This window comes from Girardinichthys multiradiatus, chromosome 18 (assembly GCF_021462225.1).
Source record: "Girardinichthys multiradiatus isolate DD_20200921_A chromosome 18, DD_fGirMul_XY1, whole genome shotgun sequence".
Classification (NCBI taxonomy): Eukaryota; Metazoa; Chordata; class Actinopteri; order Cyprinodontiformes; family Goodeidae; genus Girardinichthys; species Girardinichthys multiradiatus.
In genome coordinates this window covers 2,826,688-2,848,350 of record NC_061810.1, presented here as the reverse complement: position 1 = coordinate 2,848,350, position 21,663 = coordinate 2,826,688, and the positions used below count along the sequence as shown (strand labels likewise).

Below are 21,663 nucleotides of genomic sequence, written 5' to 3'. Positions count from 1 at the left end.
CATCAGATTGATGCGCTTTACATTTACAAAGTGCTATCTTTGCAGGTAGCTGGATAGCTAACAGCAGTCGTTTTAACAGATTAAAATGTGTCAATTCTGTTCCAGCTGATGTTTTAAACCCTCTATTTTCCCATATTTTGGCAAAATGGTGAACAGAACTGAATACACATTGGCTGTCTGTATAAATGGTTAGGATTTTTCCTTCATATAATTCACATGCTCTGATAACAGCATAGAGCTCTGCAGTCTGTGCTGAGCATGTATGAGCAGGGCCTGTGACTCTATAATTTTAGTTTCAGTGGGGTATTGCATAACCAACTCTGTTTTTTCCATATTCATCTTTTGATGCTGATCCATCTACAAAGATTATTTGTGAGTTTTCCAGAGGTGTCTGAGAGATATCTTGCCTAGGTTTTATATCTTCCTCTACCTTTGTTTTGCAAGAATGTGGTTTCCCATCTTCTGCTGTTGGAATTAATGTGCTAGGGTTCAGTGGACCACATCTTTGCAAAGTTATATTTGGTTGTGAGAGTAACAATGAGGTCAACGTAATATGCCTTGCATGAGTCAAGAAAGAAAGTGAGGTTTGTAGCAATACAAGTGACACTGAATGAGGAACTTTCAGTGTGAGCGGGTGGCACAGCACAATTTCAGCTGTCTGCTTAACAGCTTCTGCTGCTGCGATGCAGCTCTGCAAACAATTTGGAAATCCAGATGCCACAGAGTCCAGTTTTTTAGAATAAAATGCTAAAGGTCTGTTTTTGAAGCCAAATGGTTGGGTTAATACAGCTTTCATATAACCCTTACATGCATCTACACAAAGTGTGAAAGGCTGGCTATAATCCAGCAGAGCTAAGGTGACTGTTGTTTGAAGCAGATTTTTTAGCTCTGTGAATGCTACTTCTCCTTCCTTAGTCCATATGATTTTGTCTTTTAAAGTCATGTCTTTGCCATAGATCATAGATTGCAAGGGTTGTACAATGGCTGCATAGTCTGGTAGCCATTCTCTGTAAAAATTACACAGTCCCAGAAAGGACATCATTTGTTGTTCAGTTCGTGGTTTTGGGTCTTCCTGTATAGCTGTTTTTCTACTACATAGGAGGGAACGACAATGTTGTGATAACATATGTCCCAAATAAATCACTTTCTAATTGCAAAACTGCAGTTTATCCCTAGAGGTTTTGTGCCCCATCTGGTAGAGATGTTTCAGAACTGTTACAGTAGCTTCCTCACAGTGTTGTTGAGTGTCTGAAACTATAAGAATATCATCTACATACAACAGGACGTGGCTATGTTCAGGCACCTCACAGGTGCTCATAGAGTATCTTAAGGCGTGTGTATATACATGTGGACTTTCACTGAAGCCTTGTGGTAGTCTGGTGTAAGTGTATTTTTTCCCTTTAAACTGAAAGCTAAATAAATGCTGTGACTCTTCATGCATTGGTACTGTAAAGAAAGCATTGCTAAGATCTACCACTGAGAAATGTTTTTTATCTGGAGTTAATGAATGCAGTAATGTATGTGGATTCGGGATGTTTGGAACCACATGTCACACTATTTTATTTATTGGTCTAAGATCCTGAACTATTTTCCACTTTCCTGTGCTGGCTTTCTGCAATGAAAAGATAGGTGTGTTGCATGTAGCATCAGGTGCTTCCCTTAATATTCCTGATTTCAGCATGTCCTGTATTACTGGCTCAATACCCTCTTCAGCTTCTGGCTTCAAGGGGTACTGGCGAACTACTGGCCGTTCTTCAGATATTAATTTAACCTTATATGGTGGAAACCCCTTTATAAGTCCTACATCAGTCGATGATTGGGACCACAGTTCAGGTGGGACAGCAGCCAGGGCAGGGTGCCTGTTGCTCTCTTTACTTTCAGCTAGGCCCTGTATCTGTCACTTTGCCTCAACCAAATGTGTCTTTGGAGGGACTTTGACTGTCCACCCTAGAGTGAGTTTCCAGATTCCTGTGTTAGGATCTACTTTCCAGTCAGAGCTTGTTAATGCCTCATATCTCCCTCTTTCAGCACGCTGTATAACGTTTTCTAATTCTTTCCACTGACCCCCCACGGGTTTAGTTAATGACAGATGAGGTATACTGCCTTTAAACTGTTGAAGCTGTCTTCCTGACAGTATGATTGAGGTGGAGGATTTCCCTGTTTTGGGGTCAACATACAGATGCTGTATGGTAACAGTCTGATTATTTTCTCTGTGAAAAACAGTGTCATACTGATGATCTGGCCCTGGAGTATTTTTATATTTCATGGTTACATGGAGCTCAGTATCTGGCATGTACTGTGCCTCCTGAGAGGTTTGTTTTTCTCTGGTTCTGCTCAGCAGTTCTCGAGCTGTTGGTGTGGGGCCTAGATCGAGGGACCAGTAATAATGCGGCTGTGATAGTCCATTCAGGACTAGGGCCCCTTCTTCCACTACAGCATTCATACCTGTTTCTGTTGATACTATATTTATATGCAACTTTTGCATAAGATCTCTTCCCAACAGGTTTATTGGGCATTTTTGACTTATCAGAACGGGAGCCTGACAAGTAAGTTTTGTCTCCGGTTCTGTTATTGTTACTGGTGCACTTAGGTAATGTACCTCTGATGTGCCAGCTGCTGATCTAACATGCACTGCGGTGTTAGAATATTTTACTCCGGAGGGAGGTTTAGTTAGCACAATTATACATGCCCCTGTATCACACAAACAGCTATATGCTTTGCCATTTATTATTATGTTTTTATATGGCATCCTTCTTAGTGCTATAAGTTCCAATGCTGCTTGTATGTCAACTTCCTCTATTTCACTACTGTTTCTCTCTGCTAGTGGGGGAGGAGGTGGGGGCTGTGGCTGTAATTGTCAATTCTGGGTAGAGTTGGGGTTATACACCTGCTTTTCATTACATTCTCTTGCAAAATGTTCTGGCTCATTGCAAATCCAGCAACTGTCATCTCTTGCGCCAGGGTTTTGTAAAATTGTCCTACATTCTCTAGCATAATGTCCTATTTTTCCATACCTCAGACACACATTGCTCTGTGTGTAACTGTGTCGTGGCCCTCCTCCTCCTCTGTGACCTCTAAATTCCCTCCGTCCCCTTTGCCCGCTTGCCCCTGAGCGATGCAAAGCCATTAAACTGTCTTGTATTCCAAACGTATCTGTCTTCCTATCTTGCTGTATTTTATGAGCGTGCTGCGCGTATTCTAAAGCTTGTGTAACATTTCCTGTATTTTGATGAACCCAGTGTTTGTCTATATACCGTCTGAGTTAAATTTTAAGACCTTGCAAAAAGGCTCTCTTCAACTGTTGCTGATAGGCTTCTGCCTCTGCTTCATCATATGGTATAGCAGAGTTTGCTCTAAAAACACGTCTTATGCTATCCAAGAAATCTTGTGGGTCTTCTTCCTCCTTCTGTTTGCATTGTAAGATTTTACCATAATCTGCTGTCTGTATATAAAATCCTCAAATTCTTTCAAAGAGTAAGCGTAAGGCGTCCCTTAAATCTAGTGAATTATGTGCTAATGTGTCACCATTGTCATCGCATCCAGTGAAACCTCCTGATACTCTGCACCAGCGGTGGCCAAACAGCTGGGTAAAACACTGGAGCATCTCTCTGCCATTAAGATGAAAGCTTCCTCTGAGTTCTGTAATAGCTTCTAGAAATTCCTCTACTCCTTCTTGTATCGATGGGATACCTTTTAAAGCAGCAGTTCTGTCTTCCTGTGTCCATGGTCTATATACTAGAATAGTTGGCGGCTGTCGGTGATTAGCGTCACCTACATTTGGATTTGCTACCTCAACTAGAGGGAATATGTGTCCCTCTAAATTTATTTCAGATGGATGAAATTTCTGTTCGTGAGCCATTAAGGCTCTTATCTTTACTCCTAGTTCGCACTTCTGTACAACCCCAGGAATTAGGAGGCCAGGACTCTCTAGAAGAGCTCTGTTCTTCTGTTTTAGAAGGATTGCTTAATTTTTCTTGCTTACTAATAGGAGTTTTAGGAACTGCTACAGCTCCTTCTATCTCTCCTCCAATTTGTTGTGCTGCAGCCTCCTGGCCTGCTTCCTGCACGGCAGGGGGCCGAACACCTCACTGCCTGGATGCGACCATTGTTTCCTCATGTAGGCGCACCAAGACTGCAGCTGTCAGCTTCTCCTTTCGTTTCTCCTCCTTATCTTGCCTCTGAATGTTTCTTAATTTACTTTGTTCCAGCCATTTGTCTGAGAATTTATACTCGACCTTTCTCTTTTCCTTTTTAGTTGGTTTCTTGGTATTCATTATTTCTAATTTTAAATCCCTTTGTAATTTTAAGATATCGTTAATATTTAGTTTACCCAAGAAACCATGTTTTTTATTCCATCTATGACAGATCATACCTGCTCCTTTTACATAATTCTCCATAAACTTTACATCCCCTTCCAAGTTAATTAGTTTACTTTGTTTCTTCCCCATGATGTTTAATTTTAGTTCACAATACTATAAATGTCCCAAATAGAAATTCACTGGCATAAAATTCAAGGAGAGGACATTAACACGCCCTTCTACTGCGACTAATCCGCAGTGGTGTTAATTTTCTGGGATTAAACCCGACCTTTATCTCCAAGAATCACCAATACGTCTTTCTATTCTGGGCAAAAGAAAACACAAGACCAGCAGAATCCTACTAAGATTCTTCCAAAATGCTTAGTCTTCCAAACACACAAAACAGCACTCACACAGTTAGTATTTTAACATATTTATGTCCCTTCAGCAATATGTATGGTCGACCTAGCTTAGTTTATGAGCTCTATTTATTATTCAACACTTAATTTAATTCCCTTCCGGCGGAATGTTACCAACCAAATTATCCAGTTCACTTTACGGCGCCTAGTCGTCTCTGATCTCCTTGCGGCGAGATCCTACCTAAATTTATCACTATTTCTTTGCGGCGAAATAAAACCTATCCAATGCAGTGTCCTTGCGGCGACACACTACCAAACAACTTTTAAGTACTTTTCTACTTTCATTTATATGGCGCTTACTCTTATCTCATGTACTGTATTTTAAAACTGTCTCACCTCGGAGTTGACTTCTAGGTGACTCTGTCGGACCCCCCAGAGTCACCTGGTATCGAGCAAGACGATAACCCACCGGCCAGGTGCGAATGTCACACACCGGGACTTTCAGCCACCAGGCCTAGGTGCGGCTGTGCGGCAGCGCTTAACTCGACTCAGGCTGTTCCCAGAGATCCGCCAGTCACTGCAAAGAAAGATGAAATCAGTTTAGTTCTTATAATCTCCGGCTCGAAGGACCAAATTAATGATAGGTATTATTTAGTCAACTCAGAGGTAAGGAACAACACAGAGTCAGTTATACTTGCAGCAAGGGTAGCTGTGCAATACAAACTACGAAGTGTTAACACTCCTCCCTCTTTATTTATACATGCTTGGTCACACACAGTTCAAACATCATTCAGGGTGGGTGTGTGTGTGTGTGTGTGTGTGTGTGTATGTGTGTGTGTGTGTGTGTGTGTGGGTTCAGAAAGGTTAGGGTTCATTTGTCTTGATTATAAACAAACAGAGGAAGTGGGAAGTGGGGACCTGGTGAATAGCCCCCAGTTGCTGCTAGTAAAATAATAAAAGAATAAAAGAATAAGCATAACTCATTCTAGTGACCATCTCCCTTCCTGTAACATGTAAGGAGGGAAAAGCACCTACATGAGTGATAAACAATACAAAAGATATAAAAACCCTAACATGATGATATCCGGTTATGTCACAGGAAGGCCCACCACCAGAAGTCCCGCTCTAGGATGTCCCAGCCACCGGAAGTCGCGCCCACCTGTCAAAATGTTCACACCTCGTTTGATTGAAGGATGTACATTTAGTCTCTTTAGTGAGTTCTAGGAGGTGTCCTCTTTCACTGGATGATTTAAATGACAGTCAGTCTGCCAGGCCAACAGCAGCATCAGGAAAGGTACGGGCAGTCGTTGTTGTCAGTTTAAAAAAGAAACTAATTCATAACTAAGCCAGGCTGGTCCTCCACATCTCCTGAGATAAACCTGAAGAAAAAGGTCCAACCTGGCAGCAGCTTAGGACTGTCAGGTTCACATATACACTATCAAAGTACTACTCGTATAGATGAGGCTAGCAGCAGTCAGTCACTGTATGGCAGCCCTCCCAGTAGCCCTTGCTTCACCAGGAGATCAAGGAGTCAAAGTTTTAACCAACTTGATTCCCAGGTGTCCCTGGTTGGCAGATGTTGCCTTGGTGATGGTGGTGTCGATCTAGATAACAGTGGATGTGTGGCCTTAACTGAAAGGTCCACATACAGCCCTCTCTCTTTCATTGGTTGTAGGTTATCTATGCCTCCACCATGAGACAGGTCCATTTATGCTAGTCATCAGAATTACGTTGACCCTGATTTGGAGAAAGCCATTAATGAAGTGCTGAGTTTTAAACCGATAGAATTCAAGCGCAGGAGCTTGGAAGCTTGGAAGACCCTGAGGATGTTAAAAGATTCAGGAGTATTACAGATGAGGGCCAGGAGATGGAGAATGGTAAGAGGATTTATACTAGAAGCAGTCTTAGATGCTCTGAATCTGCTTTGGACTGCATGAGGTTATCCTGCAGTGCTAGCAGCTACAGCAGTCACCATAGGTGGACAGCCTGATGATAAAGTACTTGTACCAGACAGAGTGACTGAGGCAGGTAGGTTTTCTGGCTTGCAGGATGTTTTTAAGCATGGTGTGACCTAATCAATCACTGACCTCTTTAACATTGGCAGTCATTCCGCTTTTTGCTGTTGTTAGGGTCATCCATTTTGGTCGGACAGACCGACTAGGCTGCACAGGTCAACACGCGCAGCTCAACAGACGTCTCAGCTCTGACGTCACCCGGGATTATAAAACCCACGTAAAATAAACTTTTGTTGCCATTTCCAGCGTGTTTCACCGGACGACGCAACGGAGGCGCATATCTGGACAGACAAAAGCTTGCAGGCAAACTTTTGCTCCACAAGGCCATTCCCAGAAGACCTTAAAAGCTAGAATCTGTCTGATACAAGAAGGTCAGAAGATTCATATGCCAATCGAAGACCACGCCGACACCCGGCGGAGGTGAAAACCCACAGAGGTTTTATTTCCAAGGAGATGAGTTTCCCTTTACGATTCAGATGACTAAACGGTTCTTCATATTTTGCCCTTTTTGACGGATTAGAAGTTTACCGTTTTTCTTTTGAGTTAATCACAGACGCGTGATCCAACCCTAGTTTTCTTTAGACCTGACCCATCCTCAACCGGTGAAGATAAGAAATCAACGTCAAAATAATTTCGTTCTTTTATATTAAATTGGTGCATTTAGAGGTTTGGGCAGGATGAAGCATAGTTAAGGTGATTTAGAATCACCAGTAGTTAATCCAAGGTACCAACTTGTTGCATGCAATACTAATTGAAGTGTTTTATGCTGAGCTGTTTTGATTTGATGTGCAAGCACTGCTGAATCACGCAACGCAGATGTGATCAGTGAGGTACGTGTGTATGTTCTGTCCGGCTAATCCCAAATCAGCCAGGAGTTAGAAGTTGGACTTTTAAAGTTTTCCATTCAAAGCAACTGCGATCTGGGCCTCGTGGCCTGACCATTCCTTTGTTCCAGTTTTATTACTGGAGTTTTTCCACTGGATTCCCGCCTCAGAGTTATATGACTCTTTGTTCGAGATTTGGGGCAATAAGCTGGTAGTGGCAAAAGGGCGCGGCCCCACCATCAACCAGCTGATCGCTGCAATCGAGACATCAGCACACCAGGAGGGCTTCTCTTTCCAAGTTAACCCAAATTGCTCATTTTGTCCATAAAACTGCTGGTTTGATCTTCATAGACACTGTTAGGTTTAAACCCCAACACTCATTACAACATCTGCACAAAGAAAGACACAGAGAAGTTAGTTTGTTTTAACTTGCAAGGAGAGTGTCCCGGAGACTGTCTCAGTTACAATCCTCCAAACACACTCTGAAGACAGTCTCCGCTCTTCATGCTTTTATTGGATAAGGAAAGCCCTAGTTACATGAAGTTTCAACTGCTGAGGGAGTTTATCTTTATGTGAGAACAGACTGTTTTCACATCCTGTGCTCATGTTGCAACATCATATTCCTCTATGCATAAGGAGATAACAACCATTCTCAATCAGTAATATAAACAGCACATCTAGATAGTAAATAAGTAATGTAGAATGAAAACTGAATAATGTATGTACATTTATCTAACATTTCCCTCCTGTTTATTCAGTTTAGCATTATATCAATTTTAAACATCATTCAGTGACTACTTCTTTTCAGATTTTCAGTCATGAAATCATTGCAATGCATAAAAAGTTACACTCAGAGGACCTCCCTAATAACCCTCAGGGTCTGGATACAAGTCTGGAAAATGCAGAGACGTCTCTTCGTTGCTTGTCTCATCAGGGTCTTCATCTGAGTCCTCGTCTGGTCTTATAAGAGCATACATCTCTGAGAGCTCTGTTTTAACTGGTTGTATAGCAGAGGTGATTATTCGAGAACACAAGGCTCTTATACAAGGAATACAACAACATCCACATAAGGTGAGAATAGCTGCAAACACAGCAATAGACATTAATATAGAAAACACTAGTTGTTTATATTTTCCAAAAATTTCCCCAAAACCATCCCACATTGAGGTGTCAACTCCAGAATGGTCTTTCATTTTGTCGTTGAGTGATCTAAGGCCTTCCAACGCTTTAGTCAGGCTTCCATCAGCTGCGGTGTTATTTGGTATAAAAGTGCAACACTGACCACCAAATATAGAACAAACACCTCCTTTCTCAGCTAAGAGCATGTCAACGGCAATTCTATTTTGGAAAGCCATAAGTGAGGTAGCTGACAGTTGTTCATGGATAGCGGAGAAACCTTCTTCAGTTTTGTTTCCTAATCTCTGCACATTATAATGGATGTAGTTGATTCTGTCTACATTTTTATTGATTGTACACCACCAACATATGGTAGATTCAAAGCCTGCTGCTACTTGATCTGCTAATTTATATTCATCAGGGACCCCTCTTGGTATTCCTATGCTGTCTATGTAAGTAGGGTCATCTTGATTGTTTCATACCACTACAATCTAGATACCAGTCATACCCATCCCAGCTGTTTGCCCCATAGCCCCCTATTTGCAAGTTTTGATCAAAAGTGAACACAGTCTGTGTTCTGTTAGTTTGATAGCAGAAATACAGTTCTTTTGTTCTACTGCTATCCCCATCTGTAGTTTTACAGGGGTTTTTTAATATTTCATGTTGGATTCTGGATCGATTAGGATTATAGTACCCTGCTCTTCTTTTTTGCATTTTGTGATTTCTTTCCCATATTAACAGGGCACTTACAACTATGATTGAGATGATGCTCCCTATTATCAATATCTTTTTGTGTGTAGGGGTGAACATCTTTCTGTAGATTGGAGCCCTTCCTAAAAACCTGTAGCAGAGCTGTGGACAATCTTCACCGGTTTGAGACAACTGCAAACTATAATTGCAGCCCCCTTTGTAGCCGGACTACCTCTGAAGGTCAGATGAAGAGCTACAATGCTACAACAGATACCACAATGCTATTACTACAACACAAACAATGATAGTTAGGGTAAACACTGCTATTGAGAAATGTATTTTAGTCATGTTCTATTATTCTTTTACAATGTGTTAGATGGATCCATGAGTTCCTTTCTGCAATCTTAATCGCAGTTCCAGTAGTCAACAACACCTGATAGGGCCCTTCCCACTTAGGTGAATGCCAATACTTCTTCTTTATGCTTTTTATCAGGACCCAGTCACCTGGTTCAACTAACGGTATTCCCTGCGTAGACACAGAAGTTTCATCATCATTAGTTTTCTCATTGTTTTGCTGTCTTTGTTGTAACATCTTTCTCATATAATCTGCCAGTGTGCTTTCATCATCTGTTTCCCACATATTTTTAAAATATGGCAGTCTGTAAGGTCTCCCAAACAAAATTTCATATGGTGTTAATCCATCTGAGCTAGTTATGTTGATATAGAGTTTTACTAAATCCATGCATTTAGTCCATGGTCTTCCAGTTTCTTCCATGCATTTTCTTAACCTGTTCTTTATAGTCCCATTCATTCTTTCTACTAGCCCAGCGCTTTGTGGATGATAAGCACAGTGGTGTTTTAGGTCTATGTGGAAGGCTTGTCCTATTTTGTTAATGATTTGATTAACAAAGTGTGTACCGTTGTCACTATAGATTTTCTCTGGAATACCATACCTTGGTATTATGTCTTTGCATAAGGCTTTTGCCACTGTTAATGCATCTGGTGTTTTTGTTGGAAATAGTTCTATCCATTTTGAGAATTAATCTATTATTACTAAACAATACTTTTTTTCCCTTCGCTGTTGTTTAGTTCTATGAAATCCATGTGGATATGTTGAAAAGGGTATTTGGCCTTGGGAAATTGTCCCCTTTTTGGCCTTAAGTTCCCTTGGGCATTGTGTTTTGCACATACTAAGCAGCTTCTACAAAAATTTTTTGAATAGGAGTTGAATCCATAGGTTGTGTATACTTGGTTTACCAATCCTGTCATCCCTCCTGTTGAGACATGTGACTTACCATGACTCAATATTGCTGCCCATTTGTATAGGTTTTTTGGTAGGATTGGTTTATTTTCTGGTCAGGTGAAAATACCATCTTTTAATTGTGCCCCTTTCTTTGCCATTGTTGTTGTTCCTGCTTTGGTGATTGTTGTTGCATGTCTTTTAATGTTTCATTTTGTAAATCAGCTCCTGTCATCATTAGAACTTGTATTTGTTTCTGTGCTGCTTCCTTTGCTATCTTGTCTGCAAAGGCGTTGCCTTTTGAAACTGGGTCAGTTCCTGTTGTGTGTGCCGCACATTTGCATATTGCTAGTTCTTTTGGTAATTGCACAGCTTGTAGCAGTTCTGTCAGTAATGCTGCATGTGTGACTGGTTTTCCGGCTGATGTTATCATACCTCGGTTTTTCCAGTGTTGTGCAAATGTGTGGGTGTAGATGTGTTAGGAGAGCTAAAGTGTCCTGTTTACATGCTTCTTCTGTTTCTGATGCCACCAGTATGTCATCTACATATGTTAATAGTTGACTGTTTTGTGGAGGCTCGAAGGTGGACAGACTGGAGGTCAAAACTTGAGAGTAGATTGTTGGACTCTCACAATATCCCTGAGGTAACCTTGTGTAGGTGTACCTTTTTCCTTTAAATGTGAAAGCAAACCAGTACTGACTGTCTTTATGCAGTGGCACAGAGAAAAATGCATTGCTTATGTCCATTACAGTGAAAAACTTAGCTTTTGGGTTCAGAGAATTCAACAGTGTGTGTGGATCTGCTACACACGGCGATCTTTGAATGACTGCGTTATTAACTGCTTGTAAATCCTGAACCATCCTCCACCCTACAGATGGAGGTGCCTTTTTTACAGGGAATATAGGAGTGTTACAGGGTGACTCAGCACATTCAATCAACACTCCTGCCTTTTTCAAATCTGTAATAACTGGTTCAATTCCTATCATTGCATCAGGTTTTAGCGGGTATTGTTTCACTCTAGGCCTGTATTCTGTTTTGGGTCTTATTACAACAGGAAGCGCTGTTTTGACTAGGCCAACACTCAATGCATATATATTTTCTTTTCTTTTATTATTATTGTTAGGTAGTCATTTTTATCCCCTTTGTGTAGAATAGTGCTTGTTAGTTAGGTGGACGTTTTTGGACCAGAATGGTGATATATCAGGGCTATATTGCTTCAATAAATCTCCACATACAGGGGTTGGACAATGAAACTGAAACACCTGTCATTTTAGTGTGGGAGGTTTCATGGCTAAATTGGACCCGCCTGGTAGCCAGTCTTCATTGATTGCACATTGCACCAGTAAGAGCAGAGTGTGAAGGTTCAATTAGCAGGGTAAGAGCACAGTTTTGCTCAAAATATTGAAATGCACACAACATTATGGGTGACATACCAGAGTTCAAAAGAGGACAAATTGTTGGTGCACGTCTTGCTGGCGCATGTGTGACCAAGACAGCAGGTCTTTGTGATGTATCAAGAGCCACGGTATCCAGGGTAATGTCAGCATACCACTGAGAAGGACGAACCACATCCAACAGGATTAACTGTGGACGCAAGAGGAAGCTGTCTGATAGGGATGTTCGGGTGCTAACCCAGATTGTATCCAAAAAACATAAAACCACGGCTGCCCAAATCACGGCAGAATTAAATGTGCACCTCAACTCTCCTGTTTCCACCAGAATTGTCCTTCGGGAGCTCCACAGGGTCAATATACATGGCCGGGCTGCTATAGCCAAACCTTTGGTCACTCATGCCAATGCCAAACGTCGGTTTCAATGGTGCAAGGAGCACAAATCTGGGGCTGTGGACAATGTGAAACATGTATTGTTCTCTGATGAGTCCACCTTTACTGTTTTCCCCACATCCGGGAGAGTTAAGGTGTGGAGAAGCCCCAAAGAAGCGTACCACCCAGACTGTTGCATGCCCAGAGTGAAGCATGGGGGTGGATCAGTGATGGTTTGGGCTGCCATATCATGGCATTCCCTTGGCCCAATACTTGTGCTAGATGGGCGCGTCACAGCCAAGGACTACCGAACCATTCTTGAGGACCATGTGCATCCAATGGTGCAAACATTGTATCCTGAAGGCGGTGCCGTGTATCAGGATGACAATGCACCAATACACACAGCAAGACTGGTGAAAGATTGGTTTGATGAACATGAAAGTGAAGTTGAACATCTCCCATGGCCTGCACAGTCACCAGATCTAAATATTAGCCACTTTGGGGTGTTTTGGAAGAGCGAGTCAGGAAACGTTTTCCTCCACCAGTATCACGTAGTGACCTGGCCACCATCCTGCAAGAAGAATAGCTTAAAATCCCTCTGACCACTGTGCAGGACTTGTATATGTCATTCCCAAGACAAATTGACACTGTATTGGCCGCAAATGGAGGCCCTACACCATACTAATAAATTATTGTGGTCTAAAACCAGGCGTTTCAGTTTCATTGTCCAACCCCTGTATATAATTAAGAGAAACGTTGGTGTTTATTTCGTGCAAGAGTGATTTATCTGTCAAAATAAGGTCATAATTCCCCCACCTTCGGTGAAGCGGTTGAATAAACTGTGGAATTTAGTGGTTTTGGTTAATAATTATCAACTACTATTGATAAATACTGTAACTAATTGTAATTATTAAGATAATCACAACATCAGAAGACATCTCAGATTTCTATTCGTAAGTAATGATTTTTGGTTGAGAAATTATTTTCTTGAATTATGATTTTTAATTATAATGTTTGATAAATATGAATTAATCAATAATCATAAACCTCACACTGTTGTTGAATATGCAATATTGGTCCTGGAGGGAGGAGCAACAGAAGAACTATAAGAATGGAAAAGTTTCACTCTGTCTGAAAATCATTGTATTTGAAGATAATGGATCCCCAGTTTGTTACTAAACGTAGGGAATTTTAAATCAGTCTGTGCTTTTTTGCTCTTTACCACAGTTTTCTTGATTATGTTTGGTACACACAACTGAGTGTCCCTTCAACATGGCTGTTAACTCAGCGCAGTGCCGTGGGTAACTTTCAGGTATAGCATTGTTTTAAAAAGTCCCGGCTTCCAAAAATGAAAATGTCCTATTAGTCTTCAGTTTAAATGCTGCTGAATGAATGTGCTAGTAAAATGCACATGAATCTAATTTGGCCATATTTAGTTTAGAGTAGTCCTTCCCCTCCCCACCTGTTGCTGCAGGCTGTCATTCAGCTGGCCGAGTTGGTTGTTTGAAGGTATTTTTCCTTACACACTTCCACACCCCGATCCTGTTCCTGGTCCTGGCACCCTCTCCACCTGCGGTGTCTTAGCGGCTCTGCCGCAGATCTCCACGGCCTTGCCGAAGGTCCTAGTAGTCTCCGCACCACGCCTCTGAGCTCCACCATGAGTTCTCCTGGTCCCGCAGCCAGCCGTAAGATCATTGGCTCCTACGTCGCCGGCCGCCTGAACTCTGGATCTGCTGGGGACGGCCTCCGGGCTGTCCGCATGAACTCTTGCCTTCCTTCCGAGGCCCCCTCCGCCCACCTTGGTCGGATGTTTGTTTTGTTTTTGCTTTGTGGGCGTCTGGGATCCGCCCTTAAAGGGAGGGACTATGTCATACCTGCTTGTGTTTTTGTTATATTACTTGGTCTAATCCTTTGTTTTCTGTCTCCCTGCACCCCAAGCCCACACCTGTTCTGTGTTTTCCCCTGATTGTCTTGTCACGTTTGTCATTGGTTCCCCCCTGCTGTTCACTTTTTGTATTTAAGCCCGTTTGTTTCCTTTGTTCCCGACTGGTTCCTTATGTTATGTTATGTGTATGTGCGTGTGTTGGCTACCCTGTTTGTATCCTGTCATGGATAATAAAGACTCATCTTACCTGAAAACCTCGAGCTTCAGGAGTTCTTCCCTGCATTTTGGTCCATCAAAAACCCTCTATATGACAGTTTCTAATAAAGGTTCTTTTATAAATATCAAGCAGAGCAATATAGCGTTAGCCCTAATGCTCCATTTGTGAAAGTAAAGCTGTCTGGCTTCTTCTTGGCACTCAGACAACAATTCTGAGCTACTCTGCAAGACATGACATGGTAAAAAAAAAAAAAGTAAAATTAAAATCCACTAGATCATGTTCTACATTTTTACATTTGTTGAATGTTTTGAGTAAATACTGTAGAACAATGACATAGTACTATAAACAGTGGTCATGTTTCTATTAGTTATACTGTCAAAAGGGGGTACCAGGCCATGCCTGGTAGCTCCCCAAGTACAGACAGCATATTAAGTGTCCCACCAGAGACAAAAACACACTGGACCATTGTTACACAGCTTTAAAGGACTCATATCATGCTGTTACCAGGGCTGCTCTGGGTTTTTCGGATCATTTTCTTATCCACCTCATCCCAACCTACAGACAGAGACTAAGAGCTTCCAACCTGAGGTTCACACTGTTAAGAAGTGGACTGAGGAATCAAAGCAGACGCTACAGGCCTGCTTTGAATGCACAGACTGGACTGTTTTTGAGACTTCAGCCACTGACCTAAACCAACTAACTGATGTGATGACATCATACATCAGTTTCTGTGAGGACGTGTGTGCAGACCAAGACCTTCTGCACCTTTGGGAACAACAAGCTATGGTTTACTCCACACCTCAGGAAGCTGCGCAGGGAAAAGAAAGAAGCTCACAGCAGTGGAGATTGGGCGCGGTACAGGCAGGCCAGGAACAGACTAACAAAAGAGATCAAAGCAGCCAAGAGAAGCTACAGTGAGAAGCTGAAGAACAACCTTTCTACTGGTGACACTTCAGGTGTATGGACCGGTCTGAGAAACCTGACTGCCTATTGGAGCCCCCCCACCCATCCTGAACAGAGTCGTCTCCTGGCCAACCGTCTGAATGGCTTCTACTGCAGACATGACAAGAAGCCATTCACACCTCAAATCATCTCCTCCACATCCCATTCAGGAACAAGTTCTTCCCACAAAGCTAGCAACCCCCTACCTTCAGATCCTCTGCCTGCATTAAAGATCTCTGAGGAAGATGTAAACAGGCTCTTTCAGCGCATGAAAACAAAGAAAGCTAGAGGACCTGATAACGTCTCCACATCATGCCTGAAAGCCTGTGCAAATCAACTTGCTCCGATCTTCACAAGGATCTTCAACAAATCACTGGAGAATGTGAGGTCCCCTCCTGCCTCAAACGATCCACCATCATCCCCGTGCCCAAAAAACCCACCATCCTAGGATTAAATGACTACAGGCCTGTAGCCCTGACGTCTGTGGTCATGAAATCCTTTGAGCGGCTGGTGTTGAAGCACCTGAAAGACATCACAGGCCCCCTGCTGGACCTCCTGCAGTTTGCTTACCGAGCAAACAGGTCGGCAGATGATGCTGTTAAGTTAGGTCTACACTTCATCCTGCAACACCACAACCACCCAGGGACGTACGCCAGGATCCTGTTTGTAGACTTCAGCTCGGCCTTCAAAACTATCATACCAGACATCCTCCACCAGAAGCTCACCCAGCTCAACGTCCCAGCCTCCACCAGTCAGTGGATCAACAGCTTTCTGACGGACCGACAGCAGCAGGTGAGACTGGGGAGCATCTTCTCCCGATCCAGATCAATAAGTACTGGCGCCCCCCAGGGGTGTGTTCTATTCCCACTCCTCTTCTCCCTGTACACAAATGACTGCACCTCATCGGACTCGTCCATGAAACTCCTTAAGCTTGCAGATGACACCACTGTCATTGGACTGATCCAGGACGTTGATGAGTCTGCATACAGACAGCAGGTGGATCGACTGGTACACTGGTGCGGTCAGAACTACCTTGAACTCAACCCACTCAAGACTGTGGAAATGGTGGTGGACTTTCGGAGAACACCACCCCCATACACCCCCCTCACCATCCTCAACAACACTGTATCGGCCGTGGACCACTTCAGGTTCTTAGCAACCACCATCTCTGAGGACCTGAGATGGTCTTCACACATAGACACTGTTCAAAAGAAGGCCCAGCAGAGACTGTATTTCCTGAGGCAACTCAAGAAGTACAACCTTCCACAGGAGCTGCTGGTCATCTTCTACACTGCCATCATTCAGTCTGTCCTGACTTCATCCATCTCAGTGTGGTTTGGCTCATCCACAAAACAGGACAGGTCCAGACTGCAACGAATAATCAGGAATGCAGAGAGAATAATCAGGGCTGACCTTCCCTCCATCCAGGACTTATACAGGTCTAGGGTCAGGAAAAGAGCTGCTAAAATCTCTGCAGACCCCACACACCCTGCACATAAACTGTTCAGAGCTTTACCATCAGGCCGCCACTACAGAGCGCTGTCTTCTAAAACCAGCCGCCACAGAGACAGTTTCTTCCCCCAGGCTGTTTCTCTGTTGAACATTCAATGGAGTACAAAACAACAGCATACAGATGTTGCAAATGCACCTTTTTATTATATATGTGTATATTGTACATTGTAAATATGTATATTCTGTAATACAAAAACAAGACCAAAGAGCAAAGTGTACCGGAGTCAAATTCCTTGTTTGTATGTACGAACTTGGCAATAAAGCTGATTCTGATTCTAATTCTGATGCCTGATCCGGTTTGACTTTCTATCATTATCATAATGCATGGTTTGTTTTTATTAGTCATGTGACAATTGTCATATTAATGTAATATATTATGTGGTGTTCTCAGATTGTGTGATGCAAGAAATAAATGTGTTACCTGTAGAACAGATCACAGTGGGCTTCCTAGGGATATTACAGGACTAATCCTAACAAAAAACACTGAGATTATAATTAGTCAAACTAACCTAGAGTATCAGTTGAACTGCCATGCCTGTGCTTTGGTTGAAACTCTTACTTTTCTTCTTACATTTGTGAAAATGAGGAACTCAAGTTGTGATCTTTCAACTGTTTTTCTCTGTTGCTCCAGCTCCCCCAGCCAAATGCGCCTTCGCTCTGACAGATCTGATGATGAGGAAGAGGAAGAAGAAAGGGAGGGAGGTCCAGAGCTGACGCTGGGCTTATCCCGCTGCAGATACAGATATAGCAGTCATTTGAAAGATGATGAGAAGGAAGATGTGTCCTAGTCCTCACTGTGCACTCTCTGGAGTGCACTCTCAGTCCATTATAATACACTTTGTTTAGCATGCAGAATTGACAACAGTGTTGGACAATCGTGCACAATGAAAGTGCAATGATTTGCACTAACACAGACACTATGAGTCAGTGGAGCTGATGCAGCAGTTCTATGCTAGTAACTACTTGCTGCTTTATCCACCAGGGGTTTGGTTTGAAACTTAACTACACACTCTGCAAGATAAAATATGCTTTTTCCATTCTCTTTATTCACAGTTCACACCTAAAACACCAAAATTATACAGGTCTCCATACCACAATGTATTACTAGAAAGCATTAGCTAGAAGTGCGTACATTATGTAACTGTTTTACAATTAATATTAAGAAAAGCACCAGCCTCTTTTCTTTCTTTCCTTTTTTGAACTAGTGCCATTTTTAAGAAACAAACAGGTGAACTGTGGTGCTTCCTGTGCTGCTGCACTGTAAATCCATGATGCTTTAATTATCATATGCTCATTGTAGTAACATAAAAAGTTTGTTCTTCATTGTCCTGCAAAATGCTCATAAATGATGCATTCTTCAAAGAACGAGTGCATCACTCGAATGCTAAAAGACTTTGTTTTGCTAATGGTTGACGAGTTTCAAGGTAACATAATATTCCAAAGTTCATACAAGTTCAAGACCTTTGTTGTGATTGAAACCTGATGGCTTTATTGTTGCATTTGCCATTTACATGGAGTCGGTTTTAACTTTGATGTAGTTTACTTTTTTATAGAATCTAGCTGATATTGCACCATTTCTTTTTTTAAGTTATTGTTCCTCCAGAACTAATCAACATGCATGTCTTTAAAACATGTTAAAATGCCTGCTTTAAAACAACAGTTTTTTTTCAAGGACTTGTTTTTTGTTTTTACCTAATGAACAACAACACTGTCCAGGTTTTGGAGCAAAATCTTGTTGTTTTTTGACATCTAGGATTAATAATGTTTCTGAGAAGATTATGTCTGGATGGTACATTGTCTTTCTGCTTCTGGAAACAAGATGCTGATACTGCAACAACAGGATGTGAATACAAGTTCTAGTCAACAATGTTTTAGTCTTTTAAAATGGTATCAGCAGGGTTCTGGTTTTTACCTGTTGCTTCTTTACCTTACCACCACCTTCACCTCCTCGCACAATAATGGAACAGGTTATAGTTGCCCAGGCCGCTATTTTAAGCCCTTTGGCAAGAATCACAGCTGTAACGAGGTCGGTACAACAGGAGTCTGGCAGTGGACGTGGTGAACTGACAGCAGAACCATTTGGCATGGTGTTTCTCTACAGATACTTTAACACATTTCCACCCAAACACACTATTTAACTTCTGTTTGAACTCTTAGTTAAGGTAAAATCTCATACAAACACATTGTCATTTACAAAGCATGAATTAGATCAACATGCAAAACAAACTTAAGCCAACTTTCCAACTAAAAGGATGTTTTATGTTAACAGTATGTTTGACTGAGATCCCAGCTCTAGAGCCTCTGAGTTGAGTTGGTCCTTAGAGTGTAGCGCGTCATTCCCAATTGCTAACTGGAAAAGGTTAGTAAAACAATAATAACTTTGCAACAGTCTCATTCACCAGTTGAAAGCATTGATGCAAACCACTGATCAGTAGCAGCTCTGTGTTCTTCACAAATCATAATCAGCTTAGTGCAAGTATACAAAGAATATATACCTATCCTCAAAATCACTACTTCATGTCATGACCAGTTCAAGATGGTGCTGCCTGTTTCTATTTTTTTCACCTTCACATTTCTGCAGTGTGTGTCTGTGAAAGAATTACATGTTAGTGCAGCTGATTTACTGCTTTCGTACAAACAAATTTAAAACTTCCTATAAACTACTTAAATGAAAAACTGAATGATGGCATTCTGCGAGTCAGAGTTGTTTTCAAATGGTGTAAATATGTTATCCAGAAATAGGCTATAAATGGGTAAAAACATTTATGGGGCATGCAGGAATATATTTAGTGTACAAAACGGTGTCATAGTTGGTAGTGAGAAGCTGAGGTAAAAGGAAAGAAGAGGCAGTCTGGCTTTACTCTAACTAACCAAACCCGCTGACACTGAGTGCAGTCTCTCTGTCACACAGTGCTCCATGCAGTCACTTTGCCTCATTGTCAGGGTTTATGAAGTGTGTCTTTAATCTTTTGGGTGGACCTGCTTCTCCTATGAAAGGCATTACATTTCTACCACTTGATTTTCTCTGGCATTGAGGATCTATATGTCTCCATCATTCCTAACTAACACACACACAACCTGTGGAAAATCATGTTCTATGTCTTACAACTTAAACCCAGTGGTTTAGTTTTTTTAGTGTGTGTCACATTATGTTCATTTTAATTTTGAGCAGACCATTTGTTTTTGAATTTTAATGTTTGCTCAGTCGCTTGTAAAGTGCGAAATGCAGTTTGGCAAAGACTGAGGGTATCTTCTCTGTCTATGAGTTCTATTGGGGGGATTTTACAATGTGTGGTTTTTGGAAGCCTTTTTAACAATATATCTATAATTGACTCAAAAGTTAAATATGTATTTTTACCGACAACCACCCCATGTTTTTGGCCCTAACATACTGCACACAGTATGATACATTCTAGCTTTCTTGTTTTTTTTATTCACTTAAAAGCGCTTCACCTGTTAACTTTATCCTTGCAACATTGCAAATAAATCTTAGTTATTGACTTGAAGTGCTTTGAGACAGGGTTTATCTGACTTGGAGTGTTTAGTTGTTGTCTGCTATTCTGGTTTCTGGAATCTTCTTCTAGTTATTCCTACACATCTGAGGCCTCATGTACGAAGCCTACTTACGCACAAAAACCTTGCATTATTTTACGCACAATTTGGCATGCACACAAAAATGAACGTTCCATCAAAGTGTGCGTAAATACACGCACATTTTTGACCTGCCGTGAAAATGTGCGGTAGCCACGCAAACTTTTTCAATCGACAATAATAAACTACAGAGAACTGAACCTCACCTTAAATACATTGAAATATGACCCCATTCAGTCTATTTAATTACTGGAGCATAAAACGTTGGAGCTTTTATGGCTTAAACCATAGCGATGAAACTGAATCACTTTTAGCCTCTTACAATAACGTAATACTCATCAGATCTAAATTTTAAAACTTCCTTCCCTCTGTTTTTGTCACCTGTAGATGGAAATGCTCATCGGTCTGTGTTGAGGAGCATGTGAATCATCTAAGGGAATCTTTCGTTCTCATTGAAAAGAAATCTGTCGGATCAGCAGATTAATATCAAACAAGTCAGGTTTGATGATTCCTAAGGTGGACAAGCTGTAGACAATCACACATCTATAAATAGCTGCGTAAAACTGCGCTTTATTGTGGAACGTTGGCGGCTTTGGCTCAGCTGGAGGGAGCGTTTTTTTTTTTTTTTAGCAGAGATCGTACTGATCTGTTGGCATAAGATGTTGCATGGCTGATCAGCCGGTTAAGATTGCCCAGGGCATGGAGCTGGCCTCGGTGTTACAGAGGGAAACTATTTGTGACGCGCAAATGTGATTCTCTAACGCAATATTGACAACGGCCTCCTAAACCTATGACTGCTTTATACTATAAAAATCATTATAATTAAACTAATAATAATAGTTGTGTTGGAAACAAACATCTGTGCGAGATGGCTGGCGTCTCTATCTTTATGTGACGTCCTAAATGGTTTTAAAGATTTAAAGTTCTTCACGCAGTGTGCGTGGTGACAGTCTTCATAATAGATATATAGGAGGCATATTCACGTCATTATGATGATCAGCATTGAGCTATGATTGAGCTCAGTGTAGCAGCTAGACGGCACCGTTTGGGTAAGATACACACACTGTAAAACTAAACGTATTCGAGCCGACAAACGTTTTATTTTCAGCCAAGTTTGAGTCGCTGATGTCATTAAAGATGTTATTGATTTGGTGTAATTCACTACAAACATCCCTCATGGTGTGTAGACAAAGTCTCTCTTAGCGTTTTTT

At 41.6% G+C, this 21,663-nt stretch overlaps 1 protein-coding gene across 3 annotated transcripts in view; it reads left to right on the top strand.

The window, feature by feature from the left end:
• LOC124884235 (unconventional myosin-XVIIIa-like) overlaps positions 1-20,367 on the top strand; it is a 242,600-nt gene extending 222,233 nt beyond the window's left edge. For 2 of the 3 annotated variants that reach the window (XM_047392030.1, XM_047392024.1), the window contains one exon: positions 17,493-20,367. In XM_047392030.1, coding sequence (XP_047247986.1) covers positions 17,493-17,649 — 157 coding nt within the window. In that variant the 3' untranslated portion in view covers positions 17,650-20,367. The remainder of the gene's footprint in view (positions 1-17,492) is intronic. The other variant, XR_007042406.1, reaches the window with a different exon arrangement.
• The last annotated feature ends 1,296 nt before the right edge of the window (positions 20,368-21,663 follow it).